At 43.7% G+C, this 22,336-nt stretch overlaps 3 protein-coding genes and 1 long non-coding RNA gene across 10 annotated transcripts in view; 1 reads left to right on the forward strand and 3 right to left on the reverse strand.

Moving 5' to 3' along the window:
- ATG9A (autophagy related 9A) overlaps window positions 1-4,186 on the reverse strand; it is a 20,646-nt gene extending 16,460 nt beyond the window's left edge. The window contains exons 1-2 of one of the 2 annotated variants that reach the window (XM_020792027.3): window positions 3,955-4,186; window positions 3,090-3,218 (exon numbers count right to left, since the gene is read on the reverse strand). The gene's annotated coding sequence lies outside the window, so the exon portion shown is untranslated. The other variant, XM_020792028.3, reaches the window with a different exon arrangement.
- ANKZF1 (ankyrin repeat and zinc finger peptidyl tRNA hydrolase 1) lies at window positions 4,165-22,190 on the forward strand. The gene is made up of 17 exons (XM_020792031.3): window positions 4,165-4,280; window positions 5,327-5,441; window positions 8,463-8,560; window positions 8,871-8,973; window positions 9,457-9,659; window positions 10,444-10,559; window positions 10,937-11,084; window positions 11,536-11,758; window positions 12,179-12,277; window positions 12,855-13,019; window positions 16,704-16,802; window positions 17,028-17,286; window positions 18,021-18,132; window positions 19,152-19,319; window positions 19,969-20,039; window positions 20,125-20,250; window positions 21,686-22,190. The coding sequence occupies exons 2-16, from the start codon at window positions 5,330-5,332 to the stop codon at window positions 20,243-20,245; spliced, it is 2,097 nt and encodes a 698-aa protein (XP_020647690.3). The 5' UTR covers window positions 4,165-4,280; window positions 5,327-5,329; the 3' UTR covers window positions 20,246-20,250; window positions 21,686-22,190.
- Window positions 11,227-13,790, reverse strand: LOC144585998 (uncharacterized). Its single transcript, XR_013540663.1, has 2 exons — window positions 13,635-13,790; window positions 11,227-12,224 (listed from the first exon to the last, which is right to left on the reverse strand). It is a non-coding gene; the product is annotated as an uncharacterized LOC144585998 (long non-coding RNA).
- The window catches only part of GLB1L (galactosidase beta 1 like), a 32,278-nt gene continuing 31,546 nt past the window's right edge, over window positions 21,605-22,336 (reverse strand). For all 6 annotated transcript variants that reach the window (XM_020792036.3, XM_020792040.3, XM_020792034.3 and 3 more), the window contains one exon: window positions 21,605-21,950. In XM_020792036.3, coding sequence (XP_020647695.3) covers window positions 21,651-21,950 — 300 coding nt within the window. In that variant the 3' untranslated portion in view covers window positions 21,605-21,650. The remainder of the gene's footprint in view (window positions 21,951-22,336) is intronic.

Consider the following 22,336-nt stretch of genomic DNA (forward strand, 5'->3'; position numbering starts at 1 on the left):
ATTAGTTTCTATGGACGGAAACGAGCAGATACGGATCAAATGGTTTTCAATGCATTCCTATGGGAAATGCAGATTTGACCTGAGAACTTTTTGACTTGAGAACCGCCTTCCAATACGGATTAAGTTCTCAAGTCAAGACCCCACTGTATAACTTCTGGCTTTAAACTCCAGTCAATTAACTGTCTCGTTCTTTAGTTTCCCATCTTGATAATGTATATATCCATTAGATAGTTGGTCGTATTATTAAGCTTTTAGTAATTATATTTTTATTGTATTTTATCATTTTTTGTAAGCCACCCCAAGTAGACCTTGTCTAGAGGGGCGGGGTATAAACCCAAATAAAGTAAAGTAAAGTAAACCAAAGTGTGTGTGGTGGTGGGGTTCCTCCATTTTTGAGACATTTCCTTGCTTTTTGAAACAAAGGAAGACATAGAAATTTCAGCAGGGAAAATAAAATGTCTTCACTCAACAATCTGAAATAAAAGAATTTTATACCACCGTATTAATAAAGAAAACAGTCAAAACCAAGGAAACACCTTTAAAACGCCAGCATCTCCCAAACGATTCAAACTGGTTTTGTAAGGATACAGCTACTATTTAAGCTTGACAAGCCCTACATACTATAATATGTATTCAGAAACCAGTCCCTTCTTCAGTTATTGGCATGTTGTTCAAAGCCCACCAACCCCCAACATTCCAGGACCAGACAGTCTTTACTAAAAACTACCCTTACCAGGGGTGGGGTAGGAAAAAATCCCACAATTTCCAGCCAATAATTCACCACTGAAAATTATATACCTGGGTAAAAGACACAGGCAGAGACTAAGATCTGAGAGGCAAACTGGTGAATCCAAGGTGTTAGCCTGTTGCTGCAAGTGACAGAATTGAGAGGTAGAAATGTAGCACTAATCAATAATAGTTGTAATAAAAAGGTGCTGTGAAAAAGAAAAAAAGTCTCTATCATTAATTTTTATGGAGAAAATATCATTGAAAACCTGTCCTCAATAGAACTCTACAATGTCTAGCACCACAGTATAATATATAAAGTTGAATGTCATGGCACTTCCAGACCAAACTATCACTGTGCAACTACCTTATTTCTTCATGGAATTGTCTTGGAGAGCTTATAGTGTTATCACTGATTTGTAACACCCATGTGGTTTTACACAACAGCTACCTTTTTTTCTTTTTTCCTACAAAAAATCAAAGAAGATATGGACCAGCTGCACAAAATTTTCTAATTCTCAAATAGTTATCAGCAGAATCTGATGATCTGTTAACTTTAAATTTGTCTGTACAGCACAGTACAGTGGTGCCTCAACTTATGAACCATACTTAATGACCATTTCGAGTTATGACCAGCTCCGGCCACAAAGTTTTGCTTCTACTGTACTTGTGACTGGAGCTTCCACTTACGAACAGAAAAAGGCAGGGGGAAAAGGTGGGAAATTAAAATTGCTAACTGTAGGTGGTGACAAGGCTGCTTCTTTGCAGCTCTTTCGCCCCAGCAGTGTCGGAGGCTTGGGACTGCCTCCTTCTGCTTCTGAGTGAGCGTGTGTGTGTGTTTGCAGGGAGGCTTTGGGCTGCCTGGTAAAGTAAGGTGCTGTTTTCTGCTTTAAAAAAACTGTTCTGGTGTTTTTGCAGTGTGGTTTTGAGCTGGGGGGGTTATGTTTCTGTGCTGTGATGGTCTTGGGGGGTTTGCTTTTTGGTTCCCCCTCCATTTCCAATGGGTCTTGGGGGTTTTGTTGCTTTTTGGAGTGTTTTTTCCCATTTCCGATGGGTCTTGGGGGGTTTGTTTGGTCTTTTGTCCCCCCCCTTTCCAATGAGTCTTGGGAGGGTTGGTTGCTTTTTTCCAGGGTTTCCCCCCATTTCCGATGGGTCTTGGGGGGTTATTTGTTTGTTGGCTTTTTTCCCATTTCCGATGGGTCTTGGGGGGTTGGGTTGCTTTTTGGGTTTCCCCCCCATTCCAATGGGTCCTGCATGCTTCCCTTGCTTTTTTCTTTGTATTCTTTGCATTTCTGATCTGCTCCGTTTGTTTTCTGTGCATTCCCAATGGGTCTTGCACGCTTGATTGCTTTTCTCCCCCCCCCCCTTCGGCCGGAAGGGATTAACTGCATTTCCAATGAGTCTTGCAGTGATTTTTTTTTTTGTGATTTTTTTCTTCGGCCGGAACGGATTAATTACATTTCAATGCATTCCTGTGGGAAATGGTGTTTCAATTTATGATCATTTCGAGTTACGTCCGTCTTCTGGAATGGATTATGGTTGTGAGTTGAGACACCACTGTATGTCATCCCTTTTCATTAAGAGCCACCTTAGTTTTCCAAATCATTTCAGATACAATGCAAATATGTCTTTTGAAGACAAATTATTTTGAAATTAACAAATTGCTGCTGACATAATCCACAGTATATTGAATTGTATGATAGTGATTTTTGTGTTTAGTTATTTTTTTTAACTTGGGAGAATTCATCTCCAAAATTTACACCTATCCTCCTGCACAAGAGGATTCTGGCTATACTTTCCAATTGGTTTGACAGCTTTTGCATTTCATACTAAATCCTGGGCACCAATTGGTATTAATTCAGGATTAACTTCTTTCTAGCCAGTTCCATAACCAACTGCTTGAGGATCCAATTTTTAGAAGCATCTAGCTATTTTACCTCGTAAGCCACCAAGAGCCACCATCTTGTGTGGTCTCCTCTTTTATTCTTCACTTGAATCTCTATAGTCATGTGAAGTATTTTAACTTTACAAAGAAAGAGAATATGCCAGATGGTCAATCAGAAATTGACAAACACCAGTGTTCCACTTACCCCTGACCTCTGAACACAGTAACGCATCAAATAATGCCCTCTTCATTCTAGGCACAAGTGTGTACTTGCCACTTTTGAAAACAACACCCATACCCACAATTTAGACTTATCTTTGTTTATGATAAACCCATACTTTGACTCATACTAAAACGATGCCCACAGAAGACACACCCAGCCTACCTGATGTGTAACTGCCATAGTTCAAACAAACAGTCTTTGTTCCCCAGAATAACAAAAAAAAAATCCCTCCCGAAGCAAAAGAGAAACATTTACCTGCTCCATCTGTCCCTAGTGCTGCAAGCATACCAGCAGGCTAATACTGTGCTCTGGACACCTGGGTGACATGGCGGCCTCTCTGGCTTCAGATATCCACTGTGCTTTTTCCTCTTGTTAGGAAAGCATCTGAAAGAACAAAGCAAAACACCCCATGGAGATTGATAGGGAGGTGTCAGTTTGGTGCTGCAATTCCTAGGTATTTATATTATAATACATCCCTTAAAGACTTTTAAGGAGCCATAAGACTCTTTGTCGGTTTTCCTTCAAGAAACCAAGGCTGCTGTCCACCCCACCCCACCCCACCCCACCCAGAAAAGCGGTGATACTTGGTGTCATTCAGCATATAGCTTGTGTCTCTTTCCCATTTTCAGACAAATACAGGACCGCTTTTTCCACCGCTCTCCCCTACCCCACTCCGTTTTAGTTAGCTTGGCTCTCCTCTACGACCATCCAAAGAGAAGGGAGAGGGTCTGCTGGACCCCAGTTGTCAGCCAGACGACATGCACGATTGAACGATGTCGCCCCCCCCCACAGGCTGAGCGGGGGGGGGGAGTGGGGACGGGATTATGGGAGCCTGCCCCTGTTATCTCACCCCGTCCAAGGGAGAGGCGGCTGCTAGGCAGAAGGCCAGACCCGTCTGGCTGGACTGCATGGCCTCGAAGAACTTAGGCGCCTCCTCTCCGAGGCAGTGTTTTGTTTTGCCTGAGCCCGGCTCGGGGAAGGAGGAGCCTTCCGGGGCGTTGTTTACATGGGAAAGACAGGAGGGAAAGAGAGGCCCACCCAGAAGCAGCCGTGTAGAGCTATTGCGGCCTTCGCTCCGGCGCGTCCCCGCACCCCTTTTCAGGGATGTCGCGCTACTCACCTCGACGGTCGCCCCTGGTAACCGGACCCGGGACTCGCCGCCGCCTCGACTTCCCGGACTATGCCCACAGTAACGCGGCTGTCATTCACTCTTCTTCCCACCCCCTCGCTCGCGCCCGGCGCAATCCGCTGCCGAGAGGAGGGGGAAAGGGGCGGAATGAAGGCGGGCCAATAGGAAAGCGGCGGTGGGGTGAGCAGGTCCGTCCGTCTCTTCTGGGATGCCTGTGACGGGAGGAAGTGACGTAAACGGCAAAGGCTGGCTCGCTTGGGATCCTCGTGGAATCGTGTTTGGCTGCCCCGCCGTGAACGTGTCTGTTCTCTGGCCCGGTAGGCGCTTCCCTTTCCCCTGAAGCCCACGCGGAGGATCCGTCTGAAATGTATGGGTTACCGCCAGGCTTAGGCGTTTTCTTGGGAAATCATTCTTCCGGGGAAGGTGTTCCGGACGGTGTGTCCGCAGACACTGTTGGACTACAATTCCCACAATCCCAGGCAGCATGAGTAATGGTCGGTCGCGGTGGGAGTTGTAGTCCAACATGATCATGTCTGTCTGTGTCCGTCTTTCTTTCTCTCCCCTCTTTCCCCCACCCCCAAACAGTGTCGTTAAAGGCAAGCGGGAGGGGGAGGGGGGAAAGTCTTATAGTTGTCCATTATATCTAGATTTTCCAATCCAGTATCGCTAGATATGCCTGCATATGCTGTGATTCCTCTACTAAGCACTGCAGCAGCTGAACACGGGTTGGTTCTTTCCTGGTCAGCGTTCAAAGACTAGATATAGCACTTAGTCACCAGGTGTGCTATCTTTCCCTCTTGGTTTCAAAGGAGAGGACTTAACACATGTAGTGGTGGTTGTGCAACCACCAGCTGTGTGCCAGCAGCTGTCATCCTGTTCTGGCTTGGCTCCTGTGCCTTTATCAGAAGGGATAGAAATCTCCAGCTTCAGGATGCTGCCTGGAACCCTGAAAATGCCTGCCTAGAGGAAAAGCCGGGAGGGAGAGTGTCCTGTGATAGCAAGATATACTCATACTTGAGATCCTTCTTGATTTATTTCTGTACCTGTTCCTAAGGTGTTTTTTCCCCAGCAAGTAGAAGTTAGCAGATGAAGTTTTGCTTGTTGTATCTCTGGGCTGAGAAAATCTGCATCTATAGAAATTTTAAAAATAATTTAAAATAGACACACAGAAATCCAATTAGAGGTGGGAGAAGGTGTTCATTCTAGCTGTGCCCCGTCCTTTATTCTTTAACACTACTGTATCTCTTGGAAGTGAGACTATATTAATAATGGCAGCTGCAGAACACCCTGTTCAATCTAGAAATGTCGTCAGTTGCGTGTCACTCACTGTTTCCCACTCACTTTCTTCCCTTACCCACCCTAGATCATGCAGCCTGCTGAGACTTTGTCCGTGTTTGAAGCTTCTCAGAAAACAGCTTTGATGGATGGCCTTTATCTGGTCACAGAATCAACAGATGTCACCCCTGTGGCAGCTCCAGGTATATCCAAGAGACAACATAACCGGGGAAGGTTTCTTGCCAAGGATTATTCAGCAGGTTGGGAAAGTTCTCTAGTTTGAAAAAAGGCCACCAGATGGCTTTTCATGAAAGCTTCAAACATTACTTTTGGAGACTGTGCTGGAGTTTGCTAACCTACTTTAGTCAGACTATCTAGTTTTTGTATTGCTGATGAAGAACTGATAATTTTCTCTGCAGCTTAGGGTAAAGTTCACACTTGTGATGTGGTTTGTAGTCCATGAAAGTTTATGCTGTAGTAAATTTATTGGTTATTTTTAAACGTTTCCTGGAACTCTGTTTTTTGCTACAGCAGACATCAGAAATCATTCCAGTGGGTGATAATTCCTGTTATTGAACTCTGTGGCATTGATATCTGTATATATCCATCTTTCATAGGTTCACTTCTTCTCTGCCATTTAACACACACATTTCTTGCTGACTCCTATTTTAAAAAGTAAATTTGCATGTTTTTGACAATCTGTGCTCATTGGATATAGTTAGGCATCCTTCAGTCTTGAAAGACTATGGTAACATGCTCTGTATGGAGGACTTGGGACAGCATCTAGTGTGGCTGAGGAGGCCAATTTCTGAGTGACAATCCCTTCCACACTGAAGACAAATACAATCTGTCCCCTGTCCAGCGCCCTGATTTTGCTGCTTTTGTGGCTTCCTCTTTGCCTTGGCCTGCTGGACATGGGTCTCTTCAAATTGGGAGAGGCCGTGATGCAACGCCTGCCTCCAGGCTGAATGCTCAGATGTCAGGGTTTCCCATCTGTTGAGGTCCATTCCTAAGGCCTTCAGATCCTGCTTGCAGATATCCTTGTATCGCAGCTGTGGTCTCCCTCTGGGGCGATTTCCCTGCACTAATTCTCCATATAGGAGATCCTTTGGAATCCGACCATCAGCCATTCTCACGACATGCCCAAGCCAACGTAGACATTGCTGTTTCAGTAATGTATACATGCTAAAAATTCCAACTCGTTCTAGGACTACTCTATTTGGAACGTTGTCCTACCAGGTGATACCAAAAATCCGTCGGAGGCAACGCATGTGGAAGGTGTTCAGCTTCCTCTCCTGGCGTGCACAAAGGGTACAGGACTCGCTGCAGTACAGGAGTGTGCTCAGGACACAGGCTCTATAGACCTGGATCTTGTTATGTGCCGTCAGCTTCTTATTGAGCCATACTCTCTTTCCCAGTTTTTCTCCTTAACCTTTCTATGCCAAATAAAAAGCTATGGTACAGGACATATATAGTCCCTTTTGTCAAAGTATTTGCTAGCACATCTTCAAATAATCCTCTGTTTTGTTTGTATTTTATTATAAGCAAAGCTCTCAAGTAAATTGTGGTCAGAAAATCCACGATTAGCCATCCTTCAGTCTTGAGAAACTATGGTAACATGTTCAGAAAATCTACACACTCTATATTCATTGTGTAATACAAATGAGAATGGAAGTGTGGCAGAAGTATTTTTATTTATTTATTTATTTATTTATTTATTTATTTATTTATTTGATTTATTTGATTTATTTGATTTATTTGATTTATACCCCGCCTATCTGGTCTACGCGACCACTCTAGGTGGCTTCCAGTATAGGAAGTAGGCAGGAAGCAACTGCCTTATCCTGAACTTCCATATATAAATTTCAGTAATTGGAGGAAACCCTTGGGGATCTAGCTTTGGTGGATTCCAGGGATAAGCTGGTAGTGGTGGATACATACTGGTTAATTCTGAAATTCTGGAATGAACACTGGCAACCTTAGGCTTTCGCCTTTCCCTCTCTTTTTCATGTACCAGAGGACGCTTGATTTCACATCCTGCCTTGTTCTTGGCAACTAACAGTTAAATCAGGATTGTGGAACTTATAGTTCTCCAGTTGTTGTCACATTCCAAGTCTGCCTAATCCAATAGACAGGGATAATGGGGGCTGGATAGTGTTTTCCATACTTGTTTGAAACAAACAGCAGTTACCTGAGATCTCTAAACCACAAAAGAGAGGGAAGGAGAAAGGGAAAGGGTACTCTGTGAGCCTCAGGCAGATCATGATTCTTATATGTAGCAGAAACAGAGCAGGAAACCATGTCTTCCTAATAAGTCTGAATTGACTCATTCACTGAAGAGTTACAAGATCATCTCATGACATTGTCAGCATACAACGCAGCTACACTGAGTTCATTTGTCAATTAGTTTAAACCAGGTTTTTGTCCTGTGAAGTCTGGTTCCTTCTGGCCACTGGTGAGGCGTGTTTGTAGAAAAGGAGGAGCAGTCTGTGGAGTGTTTCATCAGAACCAACAAAGAGCTTGTGGCAAATGAAGACCAAGGTTGCGAAGAACACCATGTGCAAAGGCAATCACACAGCTGTTTCCCCCTCAGTGGTACGCTGTCCTCCGGGCAACTAGCATATGCCCAGTTTCAGAATTCATTTGCAACCTGGAGTACAGAAAATAGCCCACCACAAGGGGAACTGCTCACACAACTGTCCTTGGGCTTTGTGTGTCCCCAGTAGGATTCTGGCCCAAGAACCATTTGCTGGCATAAGGTTTTCTGGCATGCAGTTGACAAAGGCATCTGTCTAAACTGGTTGGTCTTTAAAAGTGCTGCAAGACATTGTTGGATTTGCTGGGAAGTTCATATATTTCTTTGGTGTTATTTCAGTTCAAGTGTTGGAATTACCATTTCACTGGTCCAGCATAAGAACAACAGTATATATCCAGGCATTTATTTTCTTTCTTTCTTTCTTTCTTTCTTTCTTTCTTTCTTTCTTTCTTTCTTTCTTTCTTTCTTTCTTTCTTTCTTTCTTTCTTTCTTTCTTTCTTTCTTTCTTTCTGCATTTGTATTTTTATTTTAATATTTCTGGATAATTCTTTGATCTCATGATTTTTGTATTCCTGTGTTATTATGAATTTAAGATTTTGAGTTGTGTTATATGGAGATTTACATTCTTCTCATGCCAAGTCATCATGTCTGTGTGTATTCTGATCTGTTTTTGTTCTGTTCACTGCAGTGATTAAAGAACCAAACCGACCCACTGCGATCCTTGAGGTGTCAGACCGGATGTATTGCTCTGCCTGTTCAAGAGGTTTTGATAGTCGGGAGGAACAGGTGGGCCTTGCTATACAGTTTCCTATTTGCAGGAACTGTTTCTTTCCTGGGACCTTTGAGGGTAAGAAGTGAAATTCCAGAGATGGGAGGTCTAGCTTTGTGGTGTTTTTTTTTAATGTAGAAACTAATTAACATTAAAATCGTGCTGTTACTTTCCCTGAGGTGAAACTTTGGAACTCCTTGTTCTTAATCGAGCATTAGCTGTTCTGACCTGATGGCTGAGAGATGGTTTTGTCTACTTGACTTTGGTTTATTGGCCAAATATGGCCACAGTCCCTATTATCTTCCTTTCTTTTCCTGTCGTGTTCAGGTTGAGCATTATCGGCTAGATTGGCATCGTTTCAACATAAAGCAGCGACTGCTGGGCCGCAGGATGCTCACCGCTGAAGAATTTGAAGTGAAGACTCAAACAGGTGAGGGAAAGCCCATAGTTTGGACTAGCCATTGCGTGAGGCCTCACTATCATTGATAGGCCTAATGCTGTACTGTTCCGGCCTAGTTCAGACAGAGATATTGGGCATCTTCCTTCAGACTAGTTCCATAACAAATTGGTGAGGGCAACTGTTCAGTTGCTACTAAGTCCTTTTATAAAGATTCACCCTACACGGGGTATGGGGTATGGGTTCATCTTGTGGCTGTCTACCATAGTAATGCTTGCACATTTCACTCTGGAAAACTTAACACAAGATAGTGAATTCTTTTTAGCAGCCTGTTCTTTTAGATGTGGACCTGATTGTTGGCCTCACTGATCTGTCTGAAATATGGGATCTTCCAGCTGGAAGTGCTTCCTTTGTGCAAGAAATGTTTCTTTCCTGTGAACTTTGAGGGTAAGAAGTGAAATTCTAGAGATGGAAGGTCTACCTTTTGTCATGTTATGTCACTACATTGGTCCACAGGTGATGTCTCCAGCATCTCTGGCTCGGATTCTAGTGACTCTGACTCAAGCAATGAATCTGATCTCCAGCCTTGCCAGGAAAGCAGAGGCAGAGAGAGCAGCCATCAAAGCCCTTTGCTTCATCCGCGCTCTCAGAAGGTTCTGTTCAGAAATTCCCAAGGCCAGCTCATCTCGGTGTATCGCTGTGTGCTAAGCACAGCAAAGGTATGTTTCAGGACACCAAAGCAAAGAGCCCACTGGGCCTCATTCCTTTTCTCTTCCTCCTTTGGACATTAGTTGCCCATCACCAAATGATAACCATGATTTTTCAGTTCCTGTCATGAAACCAGCGCTACATAGTGTTATGGTCATGTTTCAAGGGAACTGTTTAAGTGTTTGCCGCATTATAACCAACTGTTGCTGTGCTTCCTTCTCCCACTTATCTTCTTGCTTTTACTGCCAGAGTTGTTCCTCCTGGGCATCCTGAGCCATAGGCTGATATTATAGTCTCAGTTGGTTGGAGAAGTTCCTGGATTGTTATTATGTGAAATAATCTCTCAGGTGCTGCCAAGTTGCCTAGTCACCTGGCTGTGACCTTTCCCTTCCCATTCATTTGTAATGTTTCACCATCCCATCTTGAACCCTAGACAGGACCCCCCCCCTTCTGCACCCCACGTGCCTGCTAGTTTTTTTTTTTCCAAACAAGCCTGAATTTCTTTAGGATGAATAGCAGCAGTTTTCCTGCTTTCAAAATTTTGTGGGGAAAGAACCGCCCCTTTGGAGTACTTGTCCTTGGTACTGTTTGATAACATATCCCCCCTCTTGCTCCCTTTTTTGGAATGTGCAGAATTTCCCTCAGCCAGGAACCCATATCTTGAGCAGCACTGCCAGCCATCTTCTGCAAGTCTAGATAAAACCCGGACATCTTTATTTAATCACCAGGCTAAGAGTGCTCCCAATTTTCAGTCCTTGTCTCCTCACTAACTGAAAAGTGTTCATTTATTTCTAGGGCAGCCAAGAGGAGCCTGCAGAGTTCGTGGCTGCCTTTCAGAAGCAGAGCCCTGAGACTTCCTGGGTTATCCTGATGGCTGGTGGAGGACACTTTGCTGGAGCTGTCTTTAAGGGGTAAGCATGCAGAAGAGCCAGCCTTCATGCGCGTCCTCCCTCGGCTGCAGAGGTTCCCTTAGGGTGAGGGGGTGTTTGAAGGCTGAAAGGCACTATGATTCCACGTTATTGTTGATCAACCTGCCATGGCAATTCATTTAAGGGAGAAGATTGACAGGGAAGGGGAAATGGGCTTAGATGTGTGTTACACAAGAATACGTAGGGTAGGTGGACCTTTTTAAGTCATCTGTAGGTGATGTGGCAGTTGGGTGTTGCAGTCACTGCAAAGTCTCTTTTCCAAGTTTTGAGATAAATCCTGAGTCCGTTTCAGCCTTATATCATTGGCAGGTACCCAGGTGTTGTCCTCTGGCTTAGACTTACCTTCACTCTGTTCTCAGGGATGAGGTGCTACAGCATAAGACATTTCATCGGTACACTGTGCGAGCTTCTAGAGGTACAGCCCAAGGAGTGAGGGATGCTCAAGGATCTATGCCAAAATCTGCTGGGGCCTCGCTGCGTCGCTACAACGAGACTGCCCTGCTCAAGGTGAGTGTGGTTCCTAGAGGGCAGCCGAGGGGAGATCTCGCATGTGATAAGGACTTGGTGGCTAGGAAGTCCTGGGGAAACTCTTTGGATCTGTCATTTCATAAGGAGTCACCTAGGCTTTTCTGCTTTCACAGGGGAAAGATAGAAAGGATACAGACAATTTTATTTAGCTGTTCAGTATAGGTTCTTGTTGATAGCATCTATAACAATGAATGAAACAGGAGATGGACTCCTATAATCTTAGCAGTCCATCATTATCTTTCCTTTTCTGCAGATCTCACACGTTAGGGTATGGAATCCTTAATTCTGCATTCCTTCATGTGCAGGAAAAATGGTTTTAATGTGGGAAAGATGTGTATATCCCAAGCATCTCCTGGAACAATGAACCGATGTTGCATTTAAGCCACAATGCTATTTTTGTGTCCCCCCCCCCAACTCTGTTTTCCTGCAGGATATCCAGGAATTGTTGGCCAGCTGGGCCAAGCACATAGAAGAAGCAGAATGCATTTTTCTTCGTGCCCCTCGCACCAACAGGGCTTGTTTCTTTGGTGGCAAAAATGGTCCTCTTCAAAGAAATGATCCCCGTATCCGAGGCATTCCTTTTAGCACGCGGAGAGCTACATTCCATGAAGTGCAACGGGTGCATGGGGTTCTGAGTAGTTTGCAAGTATATGGTGAGCACACCCTTTGTCACAGTGTTGGGGAGGTAGACTTCTCTTCCACAGCCATTTAGCTCCATGTCTTTTTGCCAGCTTGACTTTTAGCCATTTGGGATACCTCTTCCCATAATGCTTTACTCCATTCACCAGCCCCAGGCTTGAGATTTCCCTAGAACTGTCTCTTTCAATACTTACAACCACTCTTTAAAGGTTTCATGTATATTTTCCCTGGCTATGACCCCCTCTTCTTCCATCTGGCCCTGCCCACTTAACTTGGCTTCCTGTTTGCTGTTGCTGAAATGTGCTTGTTATAAATTGCTAGCTGGAGTTGTCCCATTGGAGGACTTCTAGGAATTGAGAATAATGTTTGTACTCTGAAATTGAGTTTTCAGTGAGTGTGGATCCAAGTAAATTCCAGACTGGTTCTTTCTGCAGGAAAAGACACAGCAGTAGCAGACCTGGTGAGGACTCCTCGGAAGACCTGGAAGAAAGTAGTTCATCAGGATGAACCATCTACACAATGTCAAGAGAGTAGTGAGTTGGATAGAACTAGCACTGCTGTCCTGTTGCCCTGTCCTTCTAGTCAATGTTGATGTCTCTTGTACCCTTTTCATTCAACTCCTAGGCTGTACGATCAAAAGATCATCATAAGCAGCAGAGCACAGAAGATTCTGCCTGAAGTGTAGAGTGGCTTTAGTGAAAACTGCCTGAAAGAGGGCTCTGGGCAAGAAATTGCTCAAATCAGGAAGGGGGCTACTAATATAGAAAGACTTGTGTGGCATATTAAAGACTAACAAGTTTTATTTGACATAGGTTTTCAGGGATGGTAGCCCACTTCTTTAGATGCCATGGGCTACCGTCCACAAAAACATGTGTCAAATAACACTTGTAGGTCTTCAAGGTACGGCAATACCCTTTGTTGTTTTTGGCTATAACAGACTAACATAGCTGTCCTCTTGGAAATGTGGAGGAGTTTATACTGTTAGTTGCAGGCCAACTGAGGGTGGTGACTGGCAGATTGAACCACTTTCTCCCGTGTAGTTAATGGTTCTTGTTTCGTTCACTTGGAAGTGAGCAGGAATGAGTGATCTATATTCCTTCTTTCTTCCAGTCTTCTCAGCAAGGTCAGAGGAGGAGGAGGAGGAAAATGGAGAGGAAAATCCAGAGCAACTGGAGGAGGTAGAGCTGACACTGAACACATTGGAACTGCGTGAATTTGAAGTGGCACCAAAACGGAATCACAAGAAGAAAAGGAGGAAGCCAAAAGTGCAGAAAGGTAAGTGGCTGGGATAAAGGAGATGTCTTTTGACACAAATACTTTGGTACATGCCTTTTCTAGGATTGCTGTTTTGGGGTTATTTGCCTGCATTGAGAAACACTGCCTGAAGCTCTGCAGCTGCTTCCTAATAATGTGCAGTATGGAGCAAAAGGATGGTACTGGGTTTGACGCAGTAACCAGGACTATTACATGGCAGAATCAGTTCAAAATTCTGCAGCCTAGACACCAAAATCCAATCTGTTTTTGAATAACTGAAAATTTCCACGTCATAGTTATTGCATTAAACTAAACGCCATTCTGCAATAACAGAAGAAGCACCAATATACTTGCTACGAGTATTCTATTTAGCCCTGATGGATTGTCATAGTCTTACAAGTAAAAGTAGGACAGTGGGACATTGGAAGAGCAGTTGCAGCTGTAGGATAATAGGTCGAGAGGGCATCATGGAAAATCAACTTTTACACTTGTTCCTAAAAACCTAACCATTTCCTGGTCTCCAGAAGCCACTATCTTCACCTCTCTCTAGTACCTCTTTATCCATTATGACTAGAAACATGTTTAAAACAAAACAAAACGTGCATTATATGTCATACTACTACTTTTTCAACCTACCCGTTCTGTAACCCAGTCTTTGTGCTGAAAAAGACTCAAAGTGGACACGGAGAAGGCAGCAACCAGCTGAGATGAATTCATAGCTCCAAAATTGCTCTTACAAAGAAAAAATGCTTGGGATGAAGGTTCTGTGTTGAGGGTTCCACATTCAACCTTCTGAAACAATAGTTCCCTCTCCTTGTTACATATTGGATTGCACCCAGCTCTTTTGATTCAGGAGCTCCTGCAGCAAAGCCAGGAAGGCAGAGACATGACTCTTCCCCAGGCTATAATTCCTGAGGCTTTTTCTGAGCATGTTGGATGATTGGAAGGCTTCTAGGAAACCAAGCCTGCCATTGATTTGTTTCACAGAATTGTAAATCTGAAGAGATTTCAAAGGTCCCTGAATCAGCCCCTTGCCCAAGCACAGCCAAAGCATTCCTGAGAGATGTCTATCCAACCTCTGTTCCAAAGCTCAGTGGAGAGAGTCCACCATCTTTTGGGGTTGTCCATTCCACAGAGGGACAGCAGACACTGACAGGAAGTTTTTCCTAATGTAGAATCAATTTTTGCTTTTTGTAATTTGAATCTGTTGTATTCGCGAAGGCTTTCATGGCTGGGATCTAGTGGTTGTTGTGGGTTTTTCGGGCTCTTTGGCCATGTTCTGAAGGTTGTTCTTCCTAACGTTTCACCAGTCTCTGTGGCCGGCATCTTCAGAGGACAGCACTCTGTGCTCTGATCATAAGTACTGTCCTCTGAAGATTCTGGCCACAGAGACTGGCGAAACGTTAGGAAGAACAACCTTCAGAACACGGCCAAAGAGCCCAAAAAACCCACAACAACCATTGAATCTATTGCTTTGGATGCGACCCTCTAGAGCAGCCATTCTCAAGGAGGGCTATATGTCCCCCCTAGCATATTTGAAGGGAGCCACAGGCGAGAAACAGTTCTTCACACACCACCTTATAAGGTTCATTACACAACTTACACAATCCCGATACAGCCTATATTTCTTTCATATCATGTTTATGGCCATGGCCAAAAAATATTAAGAATGGCTTCTCTTAGAGAAGTGGTTCCCAACTTTGGGTAACCTAGTTGTTCTTGGACTGCAACTCCCAGAAATCCCAGCCAGCACAGCTAGGGGTGAAGGTTTCTGGAAGATGCAGTCCAAGAACCTCTGGGTTACCCAAGACTGGGAACCCACTGCTCCAGAGCCACAGAAAACACATGTGGTCTATCTTCCACGTGACAACTTTTCAAATATTTGAATATGGCTGTCTTATTTTTTTCAGTCTTTTCCAGGCTAAACATAGCTAGCTCTCTCAACCATTTCTCATAGAGTTTGGTTTCCAGAAATTTCACCATCTTGGTTGCCTTCCTCTACCTGCCTTCCAGCTTATTGATATCCTTTATAAACCATAGTGTCCAGAACTGAGCAGAGTGGTGGGGTGTGACCAAAGCCGAATAGAGTAGTAAGGTTAGTTTCCTTGATCTGGGCAATTTATTTCTGTTCATGCCACCTAGAAGTGCATTAGGGTTTCGTTTGCCATTGCACCACATTGTTGGCTTGTGTTTAAATTGTACTCTGGAAAGCCCTGCTATAGATCCTTTTCCCATACACGATTGCCAAGCCAGGTGTCTCTTGTAATTTTTATACCTGAGACCAAAAAGTAAGCAGCACAGAAGAAAGTGAACATGCTCTTGAAGAGCACTCTTTGGCCATGACCCATCAATCTGTTACCAATCCTCTTAACATTTACACTGAGCCCACATTTTTCTGATCTTGGTCCCTGGAATATGGAGGATCTTTGCTGAAATCATTCAGCCGCACATTCTGTTGCCCTACCAAGCTTCCAGTTGTATTAAGAAAAAAAGAGATGGCTTTAGACTGATGTGAGCTGTTTTTAAGAAACCTGTGCTGGATCTATACCACTTAGAAAAGAAGCCTGTGATTATTAAGACCACACATTCCATGATTAATAAGAGCTAGTCTAATGAACTGTTCTAGAACCATTCCTCATATCACTGTCAAACTAACTGATGGACAGCCACTTAGAAGATCCCCTCTTCCCCCCTGCCCTCCTTTTTTTTGGGCGGGGGGAGGATGTGTGGATGGTTGCTTGCCTCATCTTCAGGGACCTCACCTGTGCTCCAGAAACACAAAGATTATAGGCAGAAGCTCTGAAATTGTATTCAAAAGTTATTTGAGTACCTTTGAATGCAATTCATCCGAGTCTATAGACAAGCTAGATGTTCCTCTTTACCTATCTCAGGCAGCAGCCCTGTGATTGCAACCTAATCTTCCACCCAGCTGAGTGCTAGTGTCCTTTTGGGAACAGCAGTAGGGAGAGTAGACCTTGAGCAGTTCCACTTTCTCTGCCACCTGTTAGTATTTCTCTGTCTTTTCCAGATTTACTGCTTCCTCCTGCTTTCTCTTGCTCCCAACATAGCTCAAAGTCTCCTTTTTGTTTTTTTAAAGTTTTTATGCAAATATTCTAACATTTCCGTGAGTAGTTATCAAAGTACAGTGATGCCTTGCATTACGATGTTAATTTGTTCCAGCAAAATTGCTGTAGAACGAAAACATCGTAAAGCGAAATTTAAAAGCCCATAGAAATGCATTAAAACCTGTTTAATGCATTCCGATGGGCTTAAAACTCACCGTCCAGTGAAGATCCTCCAAAGGGTGGCCATTTTCGCTACCTGTCTTGCGAGGAATCCGTCCCTAAACACAGCGGGGAGCCATTTTATTTACCCAGTGGCCATTTTGAAACCACCGATCAGCTGTTGGAAAATCGTCATTTTGCGAAGAATCGGTTCCCAAACCAGGAAACCAATCATTGCAAAGTGAAATCCCCCCATAGGAAACATCATTTTGCGATCGCAAAAGCGATTGTAAAAAGTTCATCGTTATGCGATTTCGTCATTAAACGAAGCGATCGTAAAGCGAGCCACCACTGTACTCTGACCCACTTCTATATTATATCATAATAAAAAATGTATTGGACAGGCATCAGATGGTACTGAAACTAAAGTGAATTGGATAAAGGGACACTTCTAGCATGTAGTGTGTTTCCCTTGAAACAGGATCTTGCACTGAGACTTCAGGAGATGTTGAAGATCTCAAGGTCTCATTGTCCAGAAGTGAAAAATCAGCCGAGGCCCAGAAGCAATTGGAAGCTCAAGGTAAGATTTGATGTAGTGTGCGTGTTTGCATGCACAGTTGCTAAAGTTCGTAGCACTTGAAATTGTTAAGCTTGCACCTCTAGCATTATTGAATGGTAAAAGTTTCTCCAATAATTTGTAATTTGACCTTTATTCCAGGCTGAGAACCTCCATTGGTAGTCAAGGCTTGTTAGCTTAGAAGTAATAGACACCAGTATTCATGCAAAGCTTTTTTCTCCCCTCAAGGAGCTCTAAGTACATCCATGCAGGATGCCTTGTTTACAGCTTGTAAGACAGGAGATACAAAAACATTGCATCATCTTCTGGAGATGGTTGATAGCCTAGCTGCAGATGAGCAAGAGGAGTTGAATGGTGCAACGCGACAGCAGTTACTCAACAAGCCCCTGGATGAGAGTGGTTGGACCCTTTTGCACGTGGCGGCAGCAGCAGGAAGGAGTGCCATTGTGCAGCTGCTGTTGGAGGCTGGAGCTGACCCTGCCCTCAGGTAATGGTCAGCATGAGAGGACTATGTTGAGGCCTAGGTGTTACCACCTGGAATCCTAAGCAAGTCATACTTGCTGTCTGCCTGGGGTCAGCAGCGCTGATTTACAGTCAAGAGTGGCAAGCAGTTCCTTTTAAGCGTCTGTGATCCCCGATTCAGTTGACCTACAACATGCTATACAATCTGAGCCCAGGTTTTTTGTAAGAGCCTCATGGTGCAGTGGTTAAACTGCTATACTGCAGTGAAAAAACTCTGCTCACAGGATTCAGGTAGCTGGTTCAAGGAAGACACAGCCTTCCATCCTTCTGAGGTTGGTAACATAAGTACCCAGCCTGGGGGGTGGGGGGGGGCAGTGTGTAGCTTGCATACTTAAATTACTGCTTTAAGAATTATGGGACAGTATATAAGCAGCATACTTTGATTTTTGCTTTGATAGTATTAGGAATTCATTGGTCAAAGAATCAGACTTGAATACTGCTTTGTCAAATACCATGGATGCACAGAAAGCCCCCCCCCCCCAGTAAGCCGTAGTCTACCTCGCTTCCTGGGATAAATTTAAACCTGCTCATGGTGTGCAATGAATGGACTTGGTTTCTCTTGTCCTCAGTGTCCATTTCTGAAACAGGGGCAGTAACATGAGACACAGTTTAATTTCTCAGCAATGAATTAGCGTTAGCTGCGCTGCTGAAAAACATTAATCTGGACTCATGAAGTAACACAAGTGTTTCCCACTCCAGGGACAGACAGGAACAGCCTCCCTACTGTGTCTCAGCCAGTAAGCAAACCCGTGCTGAATTCCGTAGATTCATGGCTGAACAGCCTGAGAAATACGACTATGTGCGAGCTCAGGTGAGTGGTCTTGGAAGTGTGAGGAATTAGGAGGTGTGTGTGGTGGATGCTAAATGGGAGGACAGCTGCAAATTGAAACTCGAAAACCAAACTAGCTGTTGTTGGAAAAAAGTTCTTGACAACTTCTTTAACCAGTCTTTCTTTCTGATCATGGATGGCTTTTAATTGTGCTAACTCTCCCCTCTCGAGTTACATGATGGATGCTACAATGCGAGGAACCCTTGCTGTCTTTTCCCCCTTTCACTGCTTCCCACACACCTTTACCATTGGCAAGAAGAGCAGTGCTTTGATTCTCTTCCACCTGTCCTTACAAATACTTTTTCTCATGATGTATAGCCAGAACTCCATTTATCAAGTATTTATGCAGCAGGCATTGTTCTGCTAAGAGAGATATACAGTGGTGCCCCGCATGACGACGACATCGCAGAACGACGAAATTGCACAATGACTTTTTTGTGATTGCTATAGCAATTGCAAAACTATGTTTTCTATGGGGGATTTTCACTTAACGACGATTAGGTCCTTGTTTCACGAACAGTTTGTTCGCAAAAAGATGATTTTTCCGGCTCTGCAAAATGACTGCCCTGTTTTCCGGACCCATGCTTCGCAGGGCAGCCATTTTAACAGCTGATCGGCACTCGGAAAATGGCTTTCTCTGTGGGCGATCTTTGCTGGACGACGAGGTAATTTCCCAATTGGAACGCATTAAATGGGTTTCAGTGCATTCCAATGGGGAATTGTTTTCGCTGGACGATGTTTTTGCTTAACAGCGATTTCAGGGGAATGTATTTCAGGTATGGAGGACTCCTTTGCTTGCATCTGATTTTAAAATGCTGTTAAGAGTCAGGTAGGGAGCTAAATATGTACTTAGATACTAGCTAGGGACTCTGCATCTGGGTGTGGAATGGGCAGGCATACTCAAAACAAGGAGAAAACTTACAATCCCTTTCAAAACATGCTGCTGTGAGCCAAGCAATTGTCTTTGTTCTGTGTGGTCAGCATCTACTATGTAAACACAGGTACCTGGTCCCCTAACAACTGAAATGGAAGCCAGGCAGGCAGAACGCCGCCGAGCACACAAGGCACAGCGGAAGCAACGTGAGAAAGAGGAACGAGAGGCACTGCGGTTGCTGGAACAAGAAGAAAAGGAGAAACAGCACTTTGCCCTCTTGAGTGACCGTGAGAAGGTAAGGACCTTATGATTCAATGAAGAAAAGGTTGGCGACTCAGGAAATGGCATCAGTGCTAATGCCTTCTGCTGTAACATGCAGACTTTATTTATTATCCTGATTACCCAGAACTTCTGTAGAGGAAACTTTGACTAAAGATGTCCATAGGGTAGCCTGTGAGTAAAAAAGAAAAGGGTTCTCCCAGGTCTAAGAATAAATTGGTTGAGGTATCCAGTTTCCACTATGAAGCGAGGGTTAAGATAGATCCTTCAGAAATGATCCAGAGCATGCTGCTGTGAGCCAGATTTGTTCCTGCTTTAGAAAAACATATACTTGCTTTACTGTGACCTTGATTGCATAGGGAATCTTTGCAATTCTTTTTATTAAAATGCTTGACCCATACTTGGCAGTGCTCTCTGATGCAATCTGTTTAGTCTGCGTTTGACTTTGTGTTAGCCATCAGACACCACAAGGGCTAGCTGGTAACTTGATTTTATAATTCAAGTAGATTCTTTCCACAATAAGGTGCCCAGAGTGTCTTACCTGAAACTTCAAGGCAGGTTTTGCAGAGGAGTCTGAATAGGGGAACATAGAGCCTTTGCAGATACATTCTGCAAGCAAGCTGTCTTCTGTTCTTAATAGCTTGGTGGATTTTTTTTTCTCTTAGCGTGCTCTGGCAGCTGAGCAGAGGCTTGCTTCTCAGTTGAAAGACTGCAGTGCATCTTTGATGAACATCAGGTATTCGGGGAGAATGGCACCTTCTCTTTTTTTTTATCAGTGTTAACTACAAGCCTATATGATGATGCCTCTTCTATACCTATAGGCGCTGCTGGCTGTGTGGGAAGTCACTGCTGGGATGTGTTCCTTTCCATTACCTCGATTTCAGCTTCTGCTCCACAGCCTGTCTGCAGGCTCATCGGAAAGGAAGAGCTGCCTCATCCTAGCTAAGGTTTTATTTTGCTTAAGTACCAGTGGCATATGCTTACTAGAATCAGAATGGAAATCCTGCTGTGTGATAGTTGCAATGAGGAAGTTATAGTGCAGCAGGGGAGACGTGAGTAGCTGTTTTAAGGTACCCTGTAAGAATCTAGGATGAATAGTTAGTTCATGACAACTGAGAAATTCCAACTTGATTTTTCCTTTTAAAAGCAGAAGCAGAATTTTGTATGCTGGAAATGGGTATGACAGTTATTATTAGATTGTCTCCATGACAAAGGAGTACCGATACCATTTCCTCTATATTCTGAAAAAGAACAGGCACTTCTTTCATAGATTTCACTAAACTGCAGCTAAAAGAATCATTCTGGATTTGGATGCACTGTGCAAATATTTTCACAAGGGCAGGCATGTGCTAAAGATATTTGTTCAGTCCTGATTTCACTACTTAAAAGCCAGGAAAACAAATCTTCTGCCATACCCAGCAGTAACTATATCTTCGTAGAACTGCTGGCTTCATATGTTGTGCACGATAGTCTAAAGCCTAAAATGAAATCATAATCCTTAACATACACTGCAGAGAACTTGCTGATCACATTGGAGACAGAATTATGTTCCTTACTATTAATGTCTTTCACTTACCACACTAATTTCCACTGCCTTTCACTGTACTGGTTGCATAGTTTCCAGCACAAGCCAAAACTCTATTCTTCCACGCAGTATCTTTTCCCCAAAACCTCATGATCCCCTATGCAGAAATAAACTCTACATTTATGTCAGGTTACTCTATATTTAGTTGGGAGACTTGTATATAAAATACAGTGGTGCCTCGCTTAATGAGCGCACCGTTTAACGAAGCATCTGCATAGCGACCCGTTTTTTGGGGTCGCTAATGTGATCGCATTGCGATGTTTAGATAGGCTAAACATCGCATTGTGATCATTTCTGCACCTGGCGGCCATTTTGGGAACAGCTGATCGGCAGTTCCAAAATGGCCACCGGGTGAAGAAAATGGCCGCCCGCACCATTTTCGCGCCCTGCCCTCGCTTACCGAGGGCACGAAAATGGCGGCGCTATGGAGAAACTTTGCAGAACGGTGAGTTTAAGAGCCATAGGAACGCATTAAACTAAGTTTAATGCCTTTCTATTGCATTTTCCGTTCCGTATAGCGATGTTTCCCCATAGCGACGGTTAATCCGGAACGGATTAACCTCGCTATGCGGGGCACCACTGTACTGTATTAGACACCAGGATTCTATCCATGCTGCCTAGCCTTTTATAGCAGTAGGGGAGAACTGTATTTAAACCTTTCCCCTGGGCACTTTTTAACCTATATTAACTGCATCAGACATAAAAGAAAACAGGGCTTGATCTGAAAAGTACCTTTTATTTGGCTTCTGAAATGTAGTAGTTTCAGGGCAAGAGTTCCACTTTTTTTTCTCTTACAGCCATATCAGCAAATTTCAGCGGCTCCATGGCAAGATGCAAGCTACTATTAGTCACGTCTCTGTCAACAGAGTGGGAGGTGCCATTGAGAAGAGGCCGGTCAAGGAAGAGCACTCTAGGCATCTCTGGAGCAACCTCCAGTTCCAGGACTACAACAGTGTTGAGGGCCGAACTATTGAGGAGTGATCCAGGCACAAAGAGAGTTTGCTGCGGTCCACGAGCTGGCCAGAACCGGCCCAAATTAAAACCATTAATCCAGATCTGGCCCTGGTTGGAAAAAATAAAGAAGGATTGTATAAGTCAGTATCTCTATCTTCTAATAACCTATTTATTGTTAATCACCTCCAGAGCCAGGAAGGTCTGTCAGAGAAACAAAGTACACTACTAAGTACATTCTCAGAAATCATCCCATGGCTTTCACGGAATTTTACTAGGAACCAAGTGTAGTTAGACTGCAGCCTTGCCCATGATTTTTTTTTAATTAATAAATTTGTATACAACCTTTTACTTTACTTTATTTTATTTACCTAAACAACATAAACCTAACACCACAATAAAATACAATTACATAATACATCAGTGCCACCATCACCCTCAGGACTAGCATTAATAATATTTTAAATTTCATTCAGTTCATTTTCTTTCCAAAACTT

This window comes from Pogona vitticeps, chromosome 1 (assembly GCF_051106095.1).
Source record: "Pogona vitticeps strain Pit_001003342236 chromosome 1, PviZW2.1, whole genome shotgun sequence".
NCBI lineage: Eukaryota > Metazoa > Chordata > Lepidosauria > Squamata > Agamidae > Pogona > Pogona vitticeps.